General features: G+C 39.5%; 1 protein-coding gene across 2 annotated transcripts in view; it reads right to left on the reverse strand.

Annotated features, from left to right (window-relative positions):
- map3k20a (mitogen-activated protein kinase kinase kinase 20a) overlaps nucleotides 1–18,626 on the reverse strand; it is a 37,710-nt gene that overhangs the window by 813 nt on the left and 18,271 nt on the right. The window contains exons 10-19 of one of the 2 annotated variants that reach the window (XM_063005667.1): nucleotides 17,761–17,867; nucleotides 15,735–15,870; nucleotides 8,872–8,916; nucleotides 7,488–7,518; nucleotides 7,225–7,364; nucleotides 6,711–6,773; nucleotides 5,380–5,481; nucleotides 821–937; nucleotides 660–734; nucleotides 152–302 (exon numbers count right to left, since the gene is read on the reverse strand). In XM_063005667.1, coding sequence (XP_062861737.1) covers nucleotides 152–302; nucleotides 660–734; nucleotides 821–937; nucleotides 5,380–5,481; nucleotides 6,711–6,773; nucleotides 7,225–7,364; nucleotides 7,488–7,518; nucleotides 8,872–8,916; nucleotides 15,735–15,870; nucleotides 17,761–17,867 — 967 coding nt within the window. Of the gene's footprint in view, nucleotides 1–151; nucleotides 303–659; nucleotides 735–820; nucleotides 938–5,379; nucleotides 5,482–6,710; nucleotides 6,774–7,224; nucleotides 7,365–7,487; nucleotides 7,519–8,871; nucleotides 8,917–13,282; nucleotides 14,563–15,734; nucleotides 15,871–17,760; nucleotides 17,868–18,626 lie in introns of those variants that run through there. The other variant, XM_063005666.1, reaches the window with a different exon arrangement.

The following is an 18,626-nucleotide window of genomic DNA, read 5'->3' on the forward strand; positions in this document are numbered from 1 at the left end:
CATATAGTACAAAACATAAACAACACATCTGGAAATTTTAATAAGACCTAATATATAACATTCTATTAGTCAGCATTACTTAGGAATGTATTGCACTAGAGATGAACCTTTTATTCACTCCATTATGGTCATGATGAGTAAAGGTTCTTACCTGAGGTGGAAGGTCTCCTGTTGTTTCCCTCTCCATTTGTTGCTCCTGACACTATTAGCAGCTCTACACTTATAATGTCATCAGCCCTACTGGCCTGGCTCCACTGCACTGAGTGCACATGTCTTGTGCTTTTAGGAGACCTGACATCACCCTGATGAGACAATAAGCACTGGTGAGTAAATCACAGGATCAAACAGGAACCAAACTCTACAATCTTCTTCCAGTTCTCAGTACAAATGCAATATGAATGGATAAGAATATTAAAAAATATAGACTGCACTGTTGGTTGAGCTAGAACTCTGTTTAATGGCTTAGTTATTCCTAATCTACAAAGTTAAATGTAAGAAAAATGGAAAAAAAAATGATTCCAGATTTGCCCAAAGAAGGGATGTTAGACTTTCAAATTCATTTTAGTTGCATTTTACTCATGACATTTTGAATGGAAATATCACTGTTAAGAAGCAGAATAAATATATAGCAGAGATGAGGCAACCTCATCCTGAGTTACCTCATAATTTATGATGCACTCAACAGTCTGTTTGTCAGATATGCCAACAATCCATTTCTCCATCACAAACGGGGGCTGAGAAGAAATTAATGTACATTCATTTTATATGTCATTTTACAACCCATAATATTTTAGATTACTGAAATTAAGCCACAAAGTACCTTGGTCATCTTTGACACTTCCACATCTGGCCTGTTTGCATTAAAGGTAACATCTTTGATGTAGGTTATGGCAATTTCATCACCATCAAGCTCCAGGTAAATTTTCCATTTGCAGTCCTACAAAAAGTAGAAAAGTTGATTATTAGAGACTGTTGTGAATACATGGATTTGATTTTACATGGATTGCAGATGTTCTTTTGTGTATTTAAGATGTCAGGGGGTAGTGTAGTGGGTCAATGCTTAAATAACTGGACTATTGACTGGAAGGGGCTCAAGCCCCATCAAAACAAAACTGGTACGGTCATGTACGGTCTTAAGTATGACATTGATGTGTAGAGCGGGTAGCTACATTTCCATGAGCCCTATGTGCTGCTGGATATGTCATCTAGATCAATAATCAGAAAAGTCTACACCTACTTTTAAATGAAGGGATTTTAAATAAAACAATGGTGTCAGAACCTGTAAACAGTATGGAGGGCAATAATACTGCTGATTAATTTGATGTCACTACTGCATACAGAACTGTGATGCAATAATTTGTGTGGAATTAACTATTATCTCATTTTTGTGGATGATTGATAACCTGACAACCAACAAACTCTCCGCAACAATACTGTGTGTGGTTTACGTCTGGTTTAGACAGGCAAAAGAAATTAGGTGCAATACTGATCACTCACTGGTACATTTACTAAATGCAGTAAAGAATGTCAGCAACATTAGCCTTGTAGCATCAGTTAAAACTAAAGAGGCAAACTCTGGACTGATTCTGGGCTTCTGCCTGAATTCAACATTTGAGAACATCAGTGAATTTACAGTATAGTACAGCAGTTTATTCTTATGCTACAGCTACATCAATAGCACATCCCTAAGAAAACAATAGATTGTGTGTAAATTGGCATATCAATGAATTAATAAACGTTTTAGCAGCAAAACCTTTTTTACTCTTAGGTCCTAATTTACTAGGGTCCTAATAAAATGTTTTTTTTATTATTATTATTATTTTATTTATGCATTTTCTCCCATTTTCTCCCAAATTAGGGTAGTCAATTTGTCTTCCGCTGCTGGGGGATCCCTGATTGCAGTCGAGGTGGGTATATTGCTGCTCACGCCTCCTCCGACCAGCGTGAACCCCCTTTCACCCATGCATTCTGCACAGGCGCATCTCTATCTGCCAATCAGGGTCCTTAAACAGTGTTTGAAGACCCCACCCACATAGTCTGGTCATCCTGCCCTAGCAGAAACGTGTCTGCTGCAGGCACTGCCAATTATGCCCGCTAGATGGTGCCCAGCTGACTGGTGGCAATGCCGTTTCGAACCGAGGAGTTCAGAATCTTGGCGCTGGTGTGCTAGTGGAATATCCCGCTGCGCCACCTGAACAGCTCAAATGTTATTTTTATATAAATAAAATGTTATGTTTTACTATATTTTCCCCATCTTTTGTCACAAACAACTAAAGCTGCAAAGAACTGTTGATTTAGTACTAGATTAATTTATCAATTACTCAAGCTGTTGGGTTGTCACACTAATGCGTATGTGCATCAGGTCTACAGGCAGTACACAGGCGTACAGACATGATATACATATTGAATTTATTGAATAACACAATGACTGACCAAAAACACTAGAAACTACAGGCAAACACAGACAGGAAATATGAGAACCAGGGAAACAGAACTTACTAGCTAAACCCTGTGCTAGGCTTAGATAATGCTAAATGCTAAACAAGAACAAACATGAAATAGTACACCCTATATTAAACTACATAAAAATATGAAACACTAATCCGTACACTAAGCTACACTAAAGCTAAATGCTAAACTAGGAAAAAATATGAGATACTAATCCCTATGGGCACATGCTGACAGAGCAATAATGATCCGTCTATTCCTCAGGGCCTGGTCGCCATTCATAGGTCATTACTTAAAGCACACTGGTCCTGTAGCAAGCCAATCGCCTGTGTACTGTGATCAGAGGAGAAACCATTCGAGGAGAGCCACCAACACCAACGCACTCATCTGTAAATCCTCACAAGTGTGTGGGGTGTGTGTGTGTGTGCTCGGGGGACGTATTGTATGCATGAGTGTGTATGTGCGTTCCTTGGATCCGTCTCAAAGCGGCAATGTCAGAGGTCCTCAGCGCGTGGATGTCAGTAACCGTGTCTGGCTGCTAAGGTGCCAGACTCCTCCTTATTGGAACAGGCTGCTATCGTGTTGGCCCGGCGCTGTTGGGCCCGGCCTAATCACACCGGCAGAAACAATGCGGTGTGATGGCGGCCAGCGCGGCGCGCATCTAATGACGCCTCATACATAATTCAGCACCTTTCCCTCAACTCAGCGCTGATATCCTCATTAACAGCACACTCGCTGCCTGTCAGATGGCCAATGCACAATCGCAGGCCCCTCATTTAGTCTTTGAGAAGTGCAGCTGCTACCGTGACACCGCCAGCAAAGTACGAGAGGAGAGAGAGAAGAGCGAGTGGAGAATGAGAGAAAGCGAGAGGAAGAGAGACAGAGAGAGAGAGAGAGAGAGAGAGAGAGAGAGAGAGAGAGAGAGAGAGAGAGAGAGAGAGAAAGCGAGTGGGGAAAAGTGAGCAGAGCGGGTTTGTTTTATTTAGTCCAAAAGAACCTTCCAGTTTGTAAAAACAAGGCTGACACAGAGCCTGACACCAGGCAGGGGAAAATAATTAGCTCTCATTTTCTCAGCCTCCTGTTTCCTTCTCCCTGCTGAGTTTCCTCCCCTCTAAACCACCACATGTCAGGAGAAATGGGAGGCAATTAGCGGCCTCGCTTCAGCCCCGCCGCACGCACTGAAAGGGGACTATTTATGATGGGACAATGAACAGCTGAAAGATTAAATAACATTTGCCTTTTTAAAAGAAAATGACTTCTGGCTAAATGGACCATTTTTGATTAAATTCGAGCAGCGAGTGGAGAAGCGGCCTTTCTCGCCTCTTTGAGACCCGAACAAAGCCTTCGCAAGCAAGAGGGGGTGGATGCTATGTATCACTTCAAATGGAAGATTTATTTATCGTTGCTTTCTGTTTATTTTTAACGGAGAGGGGAAGAAAGAAAATCAATCTTGCAAACAGAAAATGTGCTCAGTGAGACGGTGGTCAATAGGGAGAACAACGTGAGGCTCTACTTTAGGAAATGGCAACTTCAAGTAAGTGCCGCCATCTTGACACTCTTAGGAGTCTCGCTTCTCTACGCTGACGACAGGTCATCACACGGGGAACAAAAGACCAATTAACTGGTGCAGCACAGCTTCAGGGACCTTTGGACTGGAGTTCGATCCTCTACTTTGAAGAGTTTCCCAAATTGCACAATTTCTTCCATATGTTTGTTTGTTTGTTTATTAGGATTTTAACGTCATGTTTTACACTTTGGTTACATTCATGACAGGAACGTTAGTTACTCATTACACAAGATTCATCAGTTCACAAGGTCACATATCGAACACAGTCATGGACAATTTTGTGTCTCCAATTCACCTCACTTGCATGTCTTTGGGCTGTGGGAGGAAACCAGAGCACCTGGAGTAAACCCACGCAGACACAGGGAGAACATGCAAACTCCACACAGAAAGGATCCGGACTGTCCCGTCTGGGGATCGTACCAAGGACCTTCTTGCTGTGAGGCGCCAGTGCTACCCACTTAAACACTGTGCCGCCCCAATTTCTTCCATATTCACACTAGTTTTCTCCAGGTAATCTGGTGTCCTTCAACATCCCAAAAACATGCAGAAAGTGGATTTGCACCTCTAAACCACCCCTAGGTGTGATTCCCTAACTGAGGTTGTGATGCCCTGCAATAAAGTGCCACCCTGTCCAGTCTGTATTATCACGATTCCAGAAAATGAACTAATAAATATGACAAACATTAAATCAAAAACTAAATCTTCAAACTAAATGTGGTATTTATATATTTTTAGTTACCACTGTCTCATGGTCAGGGTCACAGTAGGTCCAGAGCTTATCCAAGAAATATAGGCTGCAGACCTTCTCCAGTCATCATACACTCACCCATTCACACTCGCTTACATTCATTCATTGTTTGTTTTACCACTGTTTTATCCAAGTCAGGAACACAGTGGTTCCGATTCACTCGGCAACACCTCGGACAGGTTGCCAGTCCATCACAGAGCACACACACACACACACATTCACACCTACATTTACTCACCCAGGGCAATTTAAATAGCTCCAATTAACTGACTGCATGTCTTTGGACTGTGGGAGGAAACCAGAATTCCTGAAGGAAACCCACACAGACAGAGGAAGAACATGCAAACTCCACACATAAAGGACCAGACTGTTTCACCTGGGAATCAAACCCACAACCTTCTTCCTGTGAGGTGACGGTGCTACCTACCGAGCCACCATGATGCCTGCTATCCTGACCAGCATTTAGTTTAAATCAAATAAATTAATTCTGACCTACAGATTATAAACAGTCCTTTCTCTACATATGTTCAACTCTCTACATTCCAGTGCATGAAGTTTGATGATTGAAATTGATGATGAAAATTAATTAATTTTGTAGTTTATAGTAATGATTAACCTTTATGCCAGTTCCTGGTTTCCAGTGGTAGCCAAACACCAGCTCCAGATTCACAGTCTTAGTCCAAGCTGCCTGTTCGTCCTCCTCTTTCTCCCACTCATCCTGAAAGAGACCAGAGGCAGTTCAACAAGACATACATCAAACATTCATGTCTTAACATGCTATTTCAAACAGACCGAACATAACAGTGCCTTTAGGAATATGTGATGCTAAATGCAAACAAATGGAACCAGTTTTCCTGATGGTTGCAGGATGTAATTTTTGTCAAGACTGTCTTATCACTGCACTGTTTCCATGGTAAACATGTAAATCAGGTGGAAGTGCTTGTACATTTATTTATATAAGAGTGCAGCTGAACCATTTACAATACAGAGATTTGTTAACAAGTAAAACTCTTTAAAAAAACATAAATCTATTACATTAAATTTATAAATCTATTAATGAATGTTTAACATGAAAGCAGACGAAAATTGAACACCAAGAAACATCGTTATGGACCGCTAAAAAATCACTAATTGATTCTGACTTTTTCATTCACTGCATTAATGGTTCTTAAATTTACACTTTCTTAACTGCTTATCCAGTTAGGGTGGGGGTGCTGTAGCCTACCCCAGCTTTTCAATGGGCGCAAGGCACACAGTAACACCCTGGACACTCCACACAGAAAGGACCCGGACCTCCCCGCCTGGTGATTGAACCCAGGACCTTCTTGCTGTGTGGCGACAGTGAAACCCACCAAACCACCGTGCCGCCAATTTACACTTTAGTTAAATCAAATTACACCAAATTCTGATTAAAATGAATAGCTATTGTCGTTATTACTATTAAGAAATATACATTTTAGGTGGTGGGCACAGTTCTTCAGTGGGCAGTGGTGTGACCTCACAGCAAGAACAGCCTGGGTTTAAGTTCCCTGGGCAGCCAGGGTCCTTTCTGTGTAAAGCTTGCATTTCCTCCTAGTGTCTGTGTGGGTTTTCCCCAGATGCTCTGGTTTCCTCCCACAAGGCCACATACATGTCAGAGGCCAACTGGAGATAGTAAAATTGTATGTGTGTGTGTGACTGTGTCTGCCCCATTATGGAATAGTGACCTGTCTAGGGTGTTCTGACCCACCCCAACCCAAATAGGATAAAGTGGTGGTAAAACAGACAATGAATGAATGAATAAATGAATGAATGAATAAATAAGTCCATCTGCAATTGTTTGTAACAGGGCGAGCACATACTATTATCTTTTAGAGGAAGAAATATCTATATTACTGTATATTATTGACATAACTAAGCACATAACCTAAAATTAAACCAGTATAAAGAAGATTTTTAAAAGCATACCTTGATTAATGGTGGGAAATGGAACAGTGCCAGGTAATCATTTGTTAATTTTTCAATTTCAGCCTGAAAGAAATGATGAATATTATTTCTTAAAAACACACAACACTGTTTATAATCATATCACATCATCACAGATGTGGGTACTGGGTCTGTCGCTCACAGGATAAATAAAGCACATAACTGCACTGTTTATAATCACATCACATCACATCATTGCAAATGTGGGTACGGGGTCTGTTGCTAACAGGATAAATGAAACACATAACTGCACTGTTTATAATCACTTCACATCACATTATTGCGGGTACAGGGTCTGTCGCTAACTAAAACACATAACTGCTAAAACACATAACTGCTAAAACACATAACTGCATTGTTTAAGATTGTAGGTAAGCTATATTATTACCAAACTGGCTTGAACAAATCTAGGCAGTTCATTATGTGTTTCAAGGGTCAGCTCTTCACATTTTATTTATTGTGGGCCTATTTTTGTTATTGTACATCATCGACTTACCTTTAGATGTATAATGTGCCCTTTAGAGGTGATGCCCATGTCTTTTATATCCGCCTCTGTGAGGAGCAGCAGTCTTTGCCCTGTAATGTGGTTCTGCTTAAAAACATCAGCATAAAGCTGCATCTCACATTCTGCTTCCCCTGTTACAACACAACCAGGTCAGACGCATACAAAAATACATAACACATGCTGCATGTACCATAAAATATAATAATACATAATAAAATAAAAATAAATAAAAATCTCAGAATAAAAATTCTCACCTTGCCCAAAAATCTGTGACATCCAGAAGTGCTGTGAAATGGAAAATCAAAAACCTTTACAACAAATAAAATAGTAAATCTGCATGTTTTGTTTTACTTGATACATTGTAGTATATTTTTAATCATGTAATAATCATTAGTAACTGTTTAATTCTGAGCCAGTTGTCTGTGGGTCCAAAGCCTGGGAGGATGGGGCGCAATACACCCTGGATGGGGTGCCAGGATGTCACAGGGTATGAGAAATTCATTTATTTATTCTCACTTAATCAGAGTTAAAAGCAATTTAGAAAAGTCCACCTATTAGCATGTGTTATAAGGAGATATAAGGAAACGAGTATTTAAAATAAACCAACACACACCTGAGAGTAACATGACAAACTCAACATATGACATATTAAAACACAGGAACAAAAATAGGATCTTGGTACAGTTTGGCACTAAGAAAAAGACCTTTCCCTTTATTTTTAACCTTGTCTTTTCCATTTAAAATGTTTTTTTGTTTTAATAGACATCATATCCAGATATTTCTGAGTTAATAGTTACTGTACATCGTGAATATACACTGATCAGCCATAACATTAAACCACCTTCTTGTTTCTACACTCACTGTCCGCTTTATCAGCTCCACTTACCATATAGAAGCACTGTAGTCCATCTGTTTGGAATGTTTTGTTAGCCCCCTTTCATGCTGTTCTTTAATGGTCAGGACTCTCCCAGGACCACTACAGAGTAGGTATTATTTGGATGGTGGGTCATTCTCAGCACCTCACTGTTACTGCTGGACTGAGAATAGTCTACCAACCAAAAATATCCAGCCAACAGTGCCCTGTGGGCAGTGTCCTAGAAGATGACCAACTCAAACAGCAGCAATAGATAAACGATCGTCTCTGACTTTACATCTACAAGGTAAACCAACTAGGAGTGTCTAAAAGAGTGAGTGGACAGGGTATTTAAAAACTCCAGCAGTGCTGCTGTGTGTGATCCACTCATACCAGTACAACACACACTAACACACCACCACCATGTCAGCGTCACTGCAGTGCTGAAAATGATCTACCACCTAAATAATACCTGCTCTGTGGTGGTCCTGTGGGGTTCCTGACCATTAAAAACAGGGTGAAAGCAGACTAAAAAGGTATGTAGAGAAACAGATGGACTACAGTCAGTAATTGTAGTACTACAAAGTGTTTCTATATGGTAAGTGGAGCTGATAAAATGGACAGTGAGTGTAGAAACCAGGAGGTGGTTTTAATGTTATGGCTGATCAGTGTATACACCCTGCCATGTGCCTATTCCTGGAAAACAAATTTCCACTGAGATGACATTAGATAGACCTGCACTAATAAAAGTTAAAATACGATGTGTAGTGGCTGCTGATACTCACCACATGCTCCTCCGTCCAAGCGTGTATGGCCAGATTTGGAAGAAGCTACAGAGAGAAAACAGAAAGTCATTTATTTATACATTCTTTCCTCTTCTTCAGCGACTGCTTTGTCCTTGCATGTATCACAACATCTGGACCCTGTCCTGTAAATATGAGCCACAGTTACAAACACATCTTAGGTGGTAGAGAAGGTAGAACATGTCAAACTACACACAGCCACACACACAGTACATAACAGTGAGGATTAAATGCAGGCCATTAGAGTTGGGCAGCTCATAGTTTTCATAGTATATATATACTATTGTATTTGGTTTTAGATGTGTTTTCAAAGTTATTTTTTAAATGAAGTTTATATAAAACTTCTGTACAGTGACTCATCTTCAGTCACTTGAGTTTATTATGTTCTTTCCTTGTTATTTCTATTTTTTCAGTGTATAATATTAAATATTACTTATATCCACACAAATTCTGTACATGTACAGTACATGTGTACAATAACACACACTTCAAAAACTGCACAGCAATAAACTGTACGTTCTATATAAATGCACATTAAATATTAAACACTACACAGTGTGTTTGGGAAATCAGTAGCCAAGTGGGTAGAACTATGGGTTATCAACTGGAAGGTTGTGGGTTCGAATTCCAGGTCTGCTATGCAACCACTGTTTGGTCCTTTGGCTCCATGAAGGCTGAACAAGCTGGGATCTGCGAATATTAAGAATTTCATTGTTATGTACACATGTGTATGTGAGTATGACAAATAAAGGCAGTCCACCTGCACTAGATTATTCTTATCTGGTCTGTTTGCAGTGCCGTCTTAAATACACAGCACTTTGTATAAAATGTCTCAACAAACTCCAGGGGATGAATGTGAAAAAAGGCAAATACCAGTCAAACCCAAACTGCATCATGTTCACATAATGTAATTTAGAATACTGCTGTGAGAGTAAATGAATAAGAGAGAATAGTAGACCTCTTGTAGCAGGCAATCACAGCCAGAGGTCGGATTTTATAAGGCCCGCGTCTTCTGTCTTTGCACTATTTGTGGCCCGCCAGCACAGTCAAACAAAAATAATAAATCATACAAATTCAACATGCAAGTCCTCTTTTAACCAGATGGTGGCTGCAACACTGTGTAAGTACGCATTCATATGAGAAGCGGCAAAACCATGAATGAGACGTATGATATGATATGACGAGATAAAAACAAGACAGGCTGTACAAACAACAATGACCTGGAACAAACTTTATCATGATGTATTGTACTAAAACAACCTTACAATTTCAGTAATAGAGAAAATGACCAGTAATAATTTAGAGAAAGTCGGTGTTCCTGTGTCATTCTAAAGCTACGTTAACCTTTCTTTTCAGTAAATGCACTCTGTCTTTTAGTCTCTGAGTTTCTCAGTTTTTGAAAGTTTTAAATTTCGGTTAGAAATTCAGATACAGTGGACCCTTGACTTACGAATTTAAATGGTTCCAAAGGGCTGTTCTTAAGTCAAAATGTTTGTTAGTTAAACCTATTTTTCCCATAAAAAATAATGTATAATGTAAAAATAATGAAATAATGTAAATAGAATTAATCCGTGCCAGACCTCCCAAATCACCCCCTTACCTAACCTTTCTAATGTCCTAAGTGGTCTTTTTTGTTATAAATACAATAAATTCCTTTGCACATTCTTTTACAAAACATAAAGAAAACACCGAAAAAACACTGTCTGCTGTCCAAATGTTCGCTCACTGTATATATATAGAGAGAGAGATGGTCTGAGTCAACTTGTTCGTGACGTCACGTGTTTCGCGAATTTCGGTTTGTAATCCGAAATTTGTTTGTACGTTAAGTTGAAAAAGATCGTTCGTAACCCAAAATGTTCGTATGGTTATCCGTTCGTAACTCAAGGGTCTACTGTAGCTTGTTCTGTATGTTCTGATTTGTTTATCTGAATGCTTACATTTGGTTACTTTGTTGTTTGCTGTGTGAAAATAAAATTATTAAATAACAGTGTATTTTTATGCATTTATATTTTATTGTTTAAAATAATGTCATCAGGGATTGTTGGCCCTCGGGCACTTTCACATGATCAAATATGAATCTTCTTGAAAAAAGTTTGGACACCACTGTCTTATAGTATTTGCATCTGAGACAAATAAAAGGAATGAAAAAGCGACAGAGAGCAACTGTGGTGTTTATACAAATGAGCCCTTCACTCCTAGTCAGAGGGAGTAAATAAAATGATATACTATTAAAAAACATCTGCCTCATACTAAAGTTCCACCACTTTGCTCAATACATTTATCCAAATTATAGTGACATCATAACGCATTTCAAGCAGCTATCTTGTATTTCACAACTGACTCGCATACTCTCAGGTGGAAGGGAAGCAGACTGCTGACAGAACAGAGAGGATGGATGGAGAAAGGCGTGATAACAGTCAGCACAATCCACATTGTTACTGCAATTCCTTAAAGAGCTCTGAAGAGTTCAGTAGGTCAGTGGGTGCAGTGCACTCTGTCCATGTACTGGCTTCTCTTTTATGTTTATCATCATCATCTTTCAATTAAAAGTATTGTCTCAAAGAACTTTAGGAAGCTCATTCACCTTTACCATAATTGGTACTCACTGCACAAAATCTTCCCGACCAATGGGAACGTCTTTTATGAAGAAACCAGGTGCAGTTTGTAGAAGGATTTACATGTAAACACAAAGAACCTCACATTGGAAAGAAACTTCCAAATTCATTTAAACATTCCATATAAGCATTTATACAGCCCAAAACATGAAATACAAAATATTATTAATATTTCAACAGACGTCTGTGTTCATTTGTGATAAAGTTTATTGCAAAATATCTGGGTAAAGGCAAAAGAAATCAGCTTAAAACATACAAGCATGAACACAAATAATAAAATACTAATGAAAACCCGGGATCTGAGAGTCAGAAATGCCCTGTGGCTTTTTCAAATTTTCAATTGACTTAATACTATTACAGCGGTATAAACTGTAAGATTACTGAATACTGAAGTCATAAATGTAACATTTGGCTGTGTTGGTGTAAAGCAATTTTTCAACACTAAATTGGAGTAAAATTTATTCTTGTAAACAATGGAACTAGAAGTACAAATACCCACAAAGGAATAAAGGTGAAGACTAGAATGTGAACATTTCATTATATAATTATGAATATATTTGTATATTTAACTCGTAAATGTAACCTCATATAATTCATTCACAATGTGTTTACCCTGACAAACCATGCAGTTAATAGTAGTATCTATTTTCTATCAATACATTTAAACAAAACTAAATTGCCCTTTAAATGCCTATATAACACAATATTGACTTCTCAATATTATTATTCATGATTCATTTGAATGACAGTAATTAAGAGTTTTTCACCCGCAAAAAATTGATGAATCCCTTTTTTTTTCTCTCTTTTTCTCCGAATTTTCCCCCAATTTCCTCCCATAATCTAGTCATATCCAATTACCCTGATTGCGTTACACTTCACCTCTACCGATACAACCCTACACCGCTGACTGAGGAGTTTTGCAACTGACACACGCCCCCTCCGACACGTGAGCAGTAATGACTGCCTCTTTTCACCTGCATGAGGTGAGTTCATATGTGGATCTTGTGCACGGAGAGCCACACGCTGATCAGCATTATTCCCCAACTCTGCGCAGGCACCATCAATCAGCCAGCAGAGGTTGTAATTGCACCAGTTATGAGGAACCCTGGACAACAGCCAATCATTGTTCATGTGGCCCCAAATGGCAGAGCTGAGATTCGAAACGATGTATTCGAAATCCCAGCTCTGGTGTGCTAGCGCGTTTTATCACTGCACCACCTGAGCGGCCCAATGAATCACTTAATTAACATTGACTTAATTGAAAGAGTAGCATAAAGTCTACATGACAAAAAATGAAAAGCTTTATTGCTGTTATTTAATAACAATCATCAGATAAAGTTACAGAAATGGGACAGGTCTTGCTCTTAAATTTTGATATTCATTCATTCATTCAATCACTGCCTGTTTTACCACCACTTTACCAGTCGCACTGGGTCTGATTCACTGGGAGAAAGGCGGGAAACACCCAGGCCCTTCTTGCTGTGATGCTACAGCACTACCCACTGTGCCAAGTGCCACCACAAATTTCCTTAATATTATTGTTTTGAAGAAAAGAAATAAATTATGGCACGGTCAAAAATCTAAAGCTTTCAGCAGCAAGTCTCAAATTTGACATTAAACAACATTCGACTCCTCTGAGTCATTAGTTGACCATTCAATGACCATTCAAAATATTTATCAACATCCACCGTGAAGAACTTCAAAAATGCAAGCTTGAAACTGTTACAGAGCCAATAAAGTCCCTGGACTTGGACATTACTTAAAATGTTATGTGTCAGTCTAAAAGATGTTTTTCATGCCAGACAGCTGGAGAACATGTCAGAACTAGATGCGTAATGTGGAAAATTGGGTGTAAATCTTATAAGCAAAAAGAGAAACACTTCCCGCTGACTACAGAAAGAGTTTGCAAGCTATGATATCAGCAAAGGGGTTGTACTAAATACTGACCTAATAGGGTGTCAATGACTTTTGCTCATGCCACAGTTTATTTTATTTATTAATTAACAAATATGTAATCGGCACATTAATTAACCCAATAAATGGCCAGGGGTGCCTAAACTTTTGGACAGAACTGTGACTTAACATTACTACAGTTATCTTTAGGGAACGCTGTGTTTTGTTTGTATATTAAGTAGCATTATGAAATTACCAAAAAATAACTGTTTGCAAAGCATTATGGGTTGTTTACCAAAGGAAATCTCTCACAGACTCTCGCTCACTTATTCACTTACACACTTTCTCCCTGTTATTCGATCACTCGGTAGCTTTTCTAGCCCATGTGTCTCCCAGCCTCACTGCTTAAAATTGGCCAATCTTAATGTCAGCGAAATGTCACTTCGTCATAAAAGCACTGAATCTTCCCTAGACTGACACGCAGCCCGCTCACTCGCTCAACCCCCCCCCAACAGAACGCTGCTATACGTCCACTTCATCTGCCATAAATGACATCCATAAGGACTTCGTAGGCGTAGAACCTGCTTGGCTAATGCAGTCCATACATAGAAACAATTACTACTTTCACCTTTTGAGCTCACTCATTTTTAATAGCTTGTTCGGAAGAGGTTTGTGTGATATGCTATGTTTAGAAAACTACTTTAAATCCACAAAAGAATAGCACTGATCAGCACTGCATATAAAGCGCTACAGCTATACATCGGGGTAGATGCAAAATCTTCACCATTTCTTCGCAGGAAGCTTAAAAGGTCCGGGTTATTACTGACTAATCCAGGAGACGCTACTCCCGTTCGCTGTCACTGCTGTCGGACCAGCTAAAGGCGGCCATGCTGATTTTGTGTCCCTCTCGTATGGAGCAGGTCTTGGACGAGTTCTGTGTGGCCTGCATGCTGACCTGCATGGCCGAGTTGAGGACAGGGACAGAGGGGACGTCCAGGGTAAACACGTCTTCAAAGCCCTTCATCACTGCCTGCAGAGCCAAATCTCCCAGCCCTCCATTACAGCAGCGTGTTATCTGACACGACATCTCCGAACTGCGCGTTTCTTCCATCTTAGACTCAAAATACGACTCGGAACTTATCTTAGTGGCCAGGGGGGCAAAGAACTGAAGAGTGGAAAAGGCGAGGGAGAAGGAAGAGAGAGGGGGAAAAAATCGGGACAAAGAAAATGAGAACAAATAAAAATGAAAAACGACTCATGAGACAGAACAACAAAAGCACAAAAAGATGGAGAAAGACAACAAGCAGAGGTAGAGAAATAATAATAAATTACTATGTGGGCAAATGTTTATGGACAAACAAACAGGCTTTTTTCATAGTACCATGACAGTTTCTCATTTAAGTTCACACCCATTCAAGAGTGGTTTAAGTCCTTGCAAATGGAGAAAGATCCTTCCAGATTTCCTGAATCTTTTTACAATATTATGTACGGTAGATGGTGAAAAAACATTCTTTTTAAAATGATGACAATTCTCTCACAAAATTTGGCATAAATTAATGAGCCACAACCCATTTTTGGTGGATCCTCTATTTGTACCTATTTCTGATGGTACCATTTAAATGTTTTATGTGTAATGTTTCAAAATGCTGAATTTTGAACATTCTGAAAACTTTTTTCCTGTCTAACTATCTTTTCCATTATATTTTATGCAATTTCTCCCATTTTCTCCCAATTTAGCGTAGTCAATGTGTCTTCCGCTGCTGGGGGATCCCTGATTGCAGTCGAGGTGGGTATATTGCTGCTCACGCCTCCACCGACCTGCACACAGCCTTTTGCTGAACCCTTTTTCACCATCAAGTGGGTCAGTGAAAACACTGAAAATCTTTTCTTTGTAGTTTTGACAGTGAAATAAAAGTTTAAGAAAATTAAGCCTCTACATTTTAGGAAATCATGGTTTTAAAACAGGAAGGGTCTTCCCTAAATCTGAAAGCATATACGTTTTGAAACTCTCATTGTATTTTGTATGTGGTGTTCAAATACATTTGCCCTCATAGTAATTTCAGAATCCAAAACAGAAGTAAACAGAGGAAATTAGTGATGACTGAAAAGGTGAATAGGTGGTAGATCAACAACACGTACACATTGTGCTGTCATGCTGTGTAAAGCCGTCACGTCCATTCAAACACAGTTCTTTCATTCTCAGTTTTTTATTTTTATGGCACTTTTTTCACCAACATGTGACACTACAGACAGGGGGTGAGTGAGTGGGGTTGTGCTGTATGAGAAAGCTGCTTGTGATGAAGGTGTGATCAGAACTAGATTAAGGTAAGAACTTACCGGAGTGTTGGACTGCTCTATGAGTTTCTTCTCCCACATCTTGAGGCGGCGCTCTCTCTCTTTAAGCTCCTGCTCTTTGGTGCTTAGGTCCCTTTCCAGCTTCTTCAAGCGGTCCAGAGTCGCCTCAATCTCACGCCTTCACAAAGGGAAAACACACACACACACACATATATCACTCTTTGAAACACAGGTGCACTCGCTCACACACACTAACCCACACATAGAGTCAACACTATTCATAATCACAATCATACAGATACAGTATTTATTAAAGGTTTAAGTACTAGAAATATGAAGGCAAAAAGGTGTTTGCAGATTATAATAGAATAAGCGTTAAATTTGCTAAAGCTGTAACTCATTAAGCATACTGGGCATACTTTGTGTGCTAATAGTACTCTGCTTACATTTACATTTATAGCATTGACAAAGCATCTTCTCGTGCAAGCACCTCGATCAGCCTGCAAAAGTTGCATTTACAGCTGCATTGATGAATCACATTGGTCTCCTTTCTTCAGACACAGCCAAGCGGGGGAGGGCTAGCACATCTATGATATGTGCTATGCATTATTGTTACTGTTTTTTATTTATTCATTAATTGTCTGTTATACCACTGCTCTATCCTGGTCAGGGTCACAGCGGGTCTGATTGATTGGGCAAAACGCAGGAAATTGATCACCCGGACAGGTTGCCAGTACATCACAGGGCAGACACACACCTAGGTAAATTAGTAGCACCACTTATCCATCCTGACTGCATGTGTTTGGCCCGTGGGAGGAAACTGGAGCTCCAGAGGAAACCCAAGAAGACACAGGGAGAACATGCAAACTTCATATAGAAAAGGACCCTGGCCCTGGCTGGGGAATCGAACCCAGGCCCTTCTTGCTGTCAGATGACAGCGCTACCCATTGTGCCATCGTGCTGCCTGTTATAGTATTTAGTAAATCGTAAATCTTGTGTGGATCAGTGGGTAGCACTGTCGCCTCACAGCAAGAAGGCCCTGGGTTCGATCCCCAGGTGGGCGGTCTGGGTCCTTTCTGTGTGGAGTTTGCATGTTCTCCCCATGTCAGCGTGGGTTTCCTCCAGGAGCTCCGGTTTCCTCCTACAGTCCAAAGACGTGCAAGTGAGGTGAATTGAAGATACAAAATTGTCCATGACTGTGTTTGACATTAAACTTGTGAACTGATGAATCTTGTGTAATGAGTAACTACCTGTCCAGTCATGAATGTAACCAAAGTGTAAAACTGGACGTTAAAATCCTAATAAATAAATAAAAGATAAATCATAAATCTTTTTGATTTACAGACTTAATCATATTTTAAAATGAAATACTATATAATAGTTATATTTGGATGAATTATAAATACTTTCACATAGTCCACCAACGAACAGCCAACATGCTTCAGGACTTAATAATTTGTAATAATGGCCACCAGAGGGCGCAGTGTGTCTGCAGTACATTTTCAGCTTGGCGTCATTATTATTTATAGAGAATTGATGCAACCGGGTCTTCCCCTCACATTTAGTGCCCTCCCAGTGACCAGCCCTCCCCTTCAACTCTAAACTCCCAGCTTAATTGATTTCTATGCTTGCCACATTTCTGACAAACATCTATAGAATTTCACATTCTCATGTGCTCCTGGTTTACTTGTTTTGCAGCTATCATGTTGGCACCTTTCACTTTCTGTTTCTCTGAGAAAAGAACCTAAAGAACAGGAATCTGCTGATGTCCTTTTCCAGCCAGATTAAATATAGCAACATACAGCTCATACAGTCGGAATCTTCCAGAGTAGACAAATAATGCAGACAAACTATACCCCCCAGCCATTAATAGAGAACTGTCTCATGCTATGTACTAAAGCAAGTATATTTAAATAAGACAATGACTTGACCAATGAACATCCTAAATTAAACTGATTTCTTGTACTTTGGTTGACCCACAGACTTCACCAGACCAGAAAGTGGATTATGGTTCATTTTTATACATCATTAATGAACATATACGTGTCTGTATGTGGGGGGGATTTACCTCCATTCTGCTTTGTTATGCAAGAATGAGTTGCATTGTTCGGAGAGCTGGCTGTCATTACACATGACCTCTAGTATGGACAGGATTTCTTTAAACAAGGGCCGTTTCTACAAAAGAAAGAACATATACAGTATTTAGCTATAGTGCATATCCAACAATCAACACAAAGCATTTGCAACTCCGACAAAATCTCAAATTTTTAAAATCAGTTATTTACAGTATAATATAAATTCGAATACATGGATCCTCAGTTGTATAAATATACTATGCAGGAAAACTAATAAAATTAGGATAATCCTACAGATTCCTCAGTTGTATAAATATACTATGCAGGAAAAGTAATAAAACTAGGATAATCCTACAGATTCCTGGGTTTTGTATTACACCAGGGCTTTAAGGTCCTATAGATTTTTACATTGTCTTTGTTTCCTAACTAACACATCATGACAAATAGTTTCCAATTACCCAATCACATTTTGCTTCCTCTCTTGCTGCAGACTTCAACTCCTGACCAAGGAAGGCCATGACTAACACACACCCCTGTGTGAAGTAGCCAACAACTTCTTTTTCACCTGCACTAGGCGAGTTTTTATGGAGAGCCATATTGTGCACGGAGAGTCAAGCACTGTTGTCTATTATTCCCTGTCTGTGCAGGAGCCATTAATCAGCCAGTAGAGCTCATAATTGCAGCAGTTGATGTACCCTTTCTTTTGTTCATATAGACCAGGGGTCGGCAACCTTTAACACCCAAAGAGCCATTTGGACCCGGTTTCCACAGAAAAGAAAACACTGGGAGCCGCAAATACTTTTTGACATCTAAAATGAAGATAACACTGTATATATTGTTTTTTACCTTTACGCTTTGT

This window comes from Trichomycterus rosablanca, chromosome 12, assembly GCF_030014385.1.
Source record: "Trichomycterus rosablanca isolate fTriRos1 chromosome 12, fTriRos1.hap1, whole genome shotgun sequence".
Taxonomy (NCBI): Eukaryota; Metazoa; Chordata; class Actinopteri; order Siluriformes; family Trichomycteridae; genus Trichomycterus; species Trichomycterus rosablanca.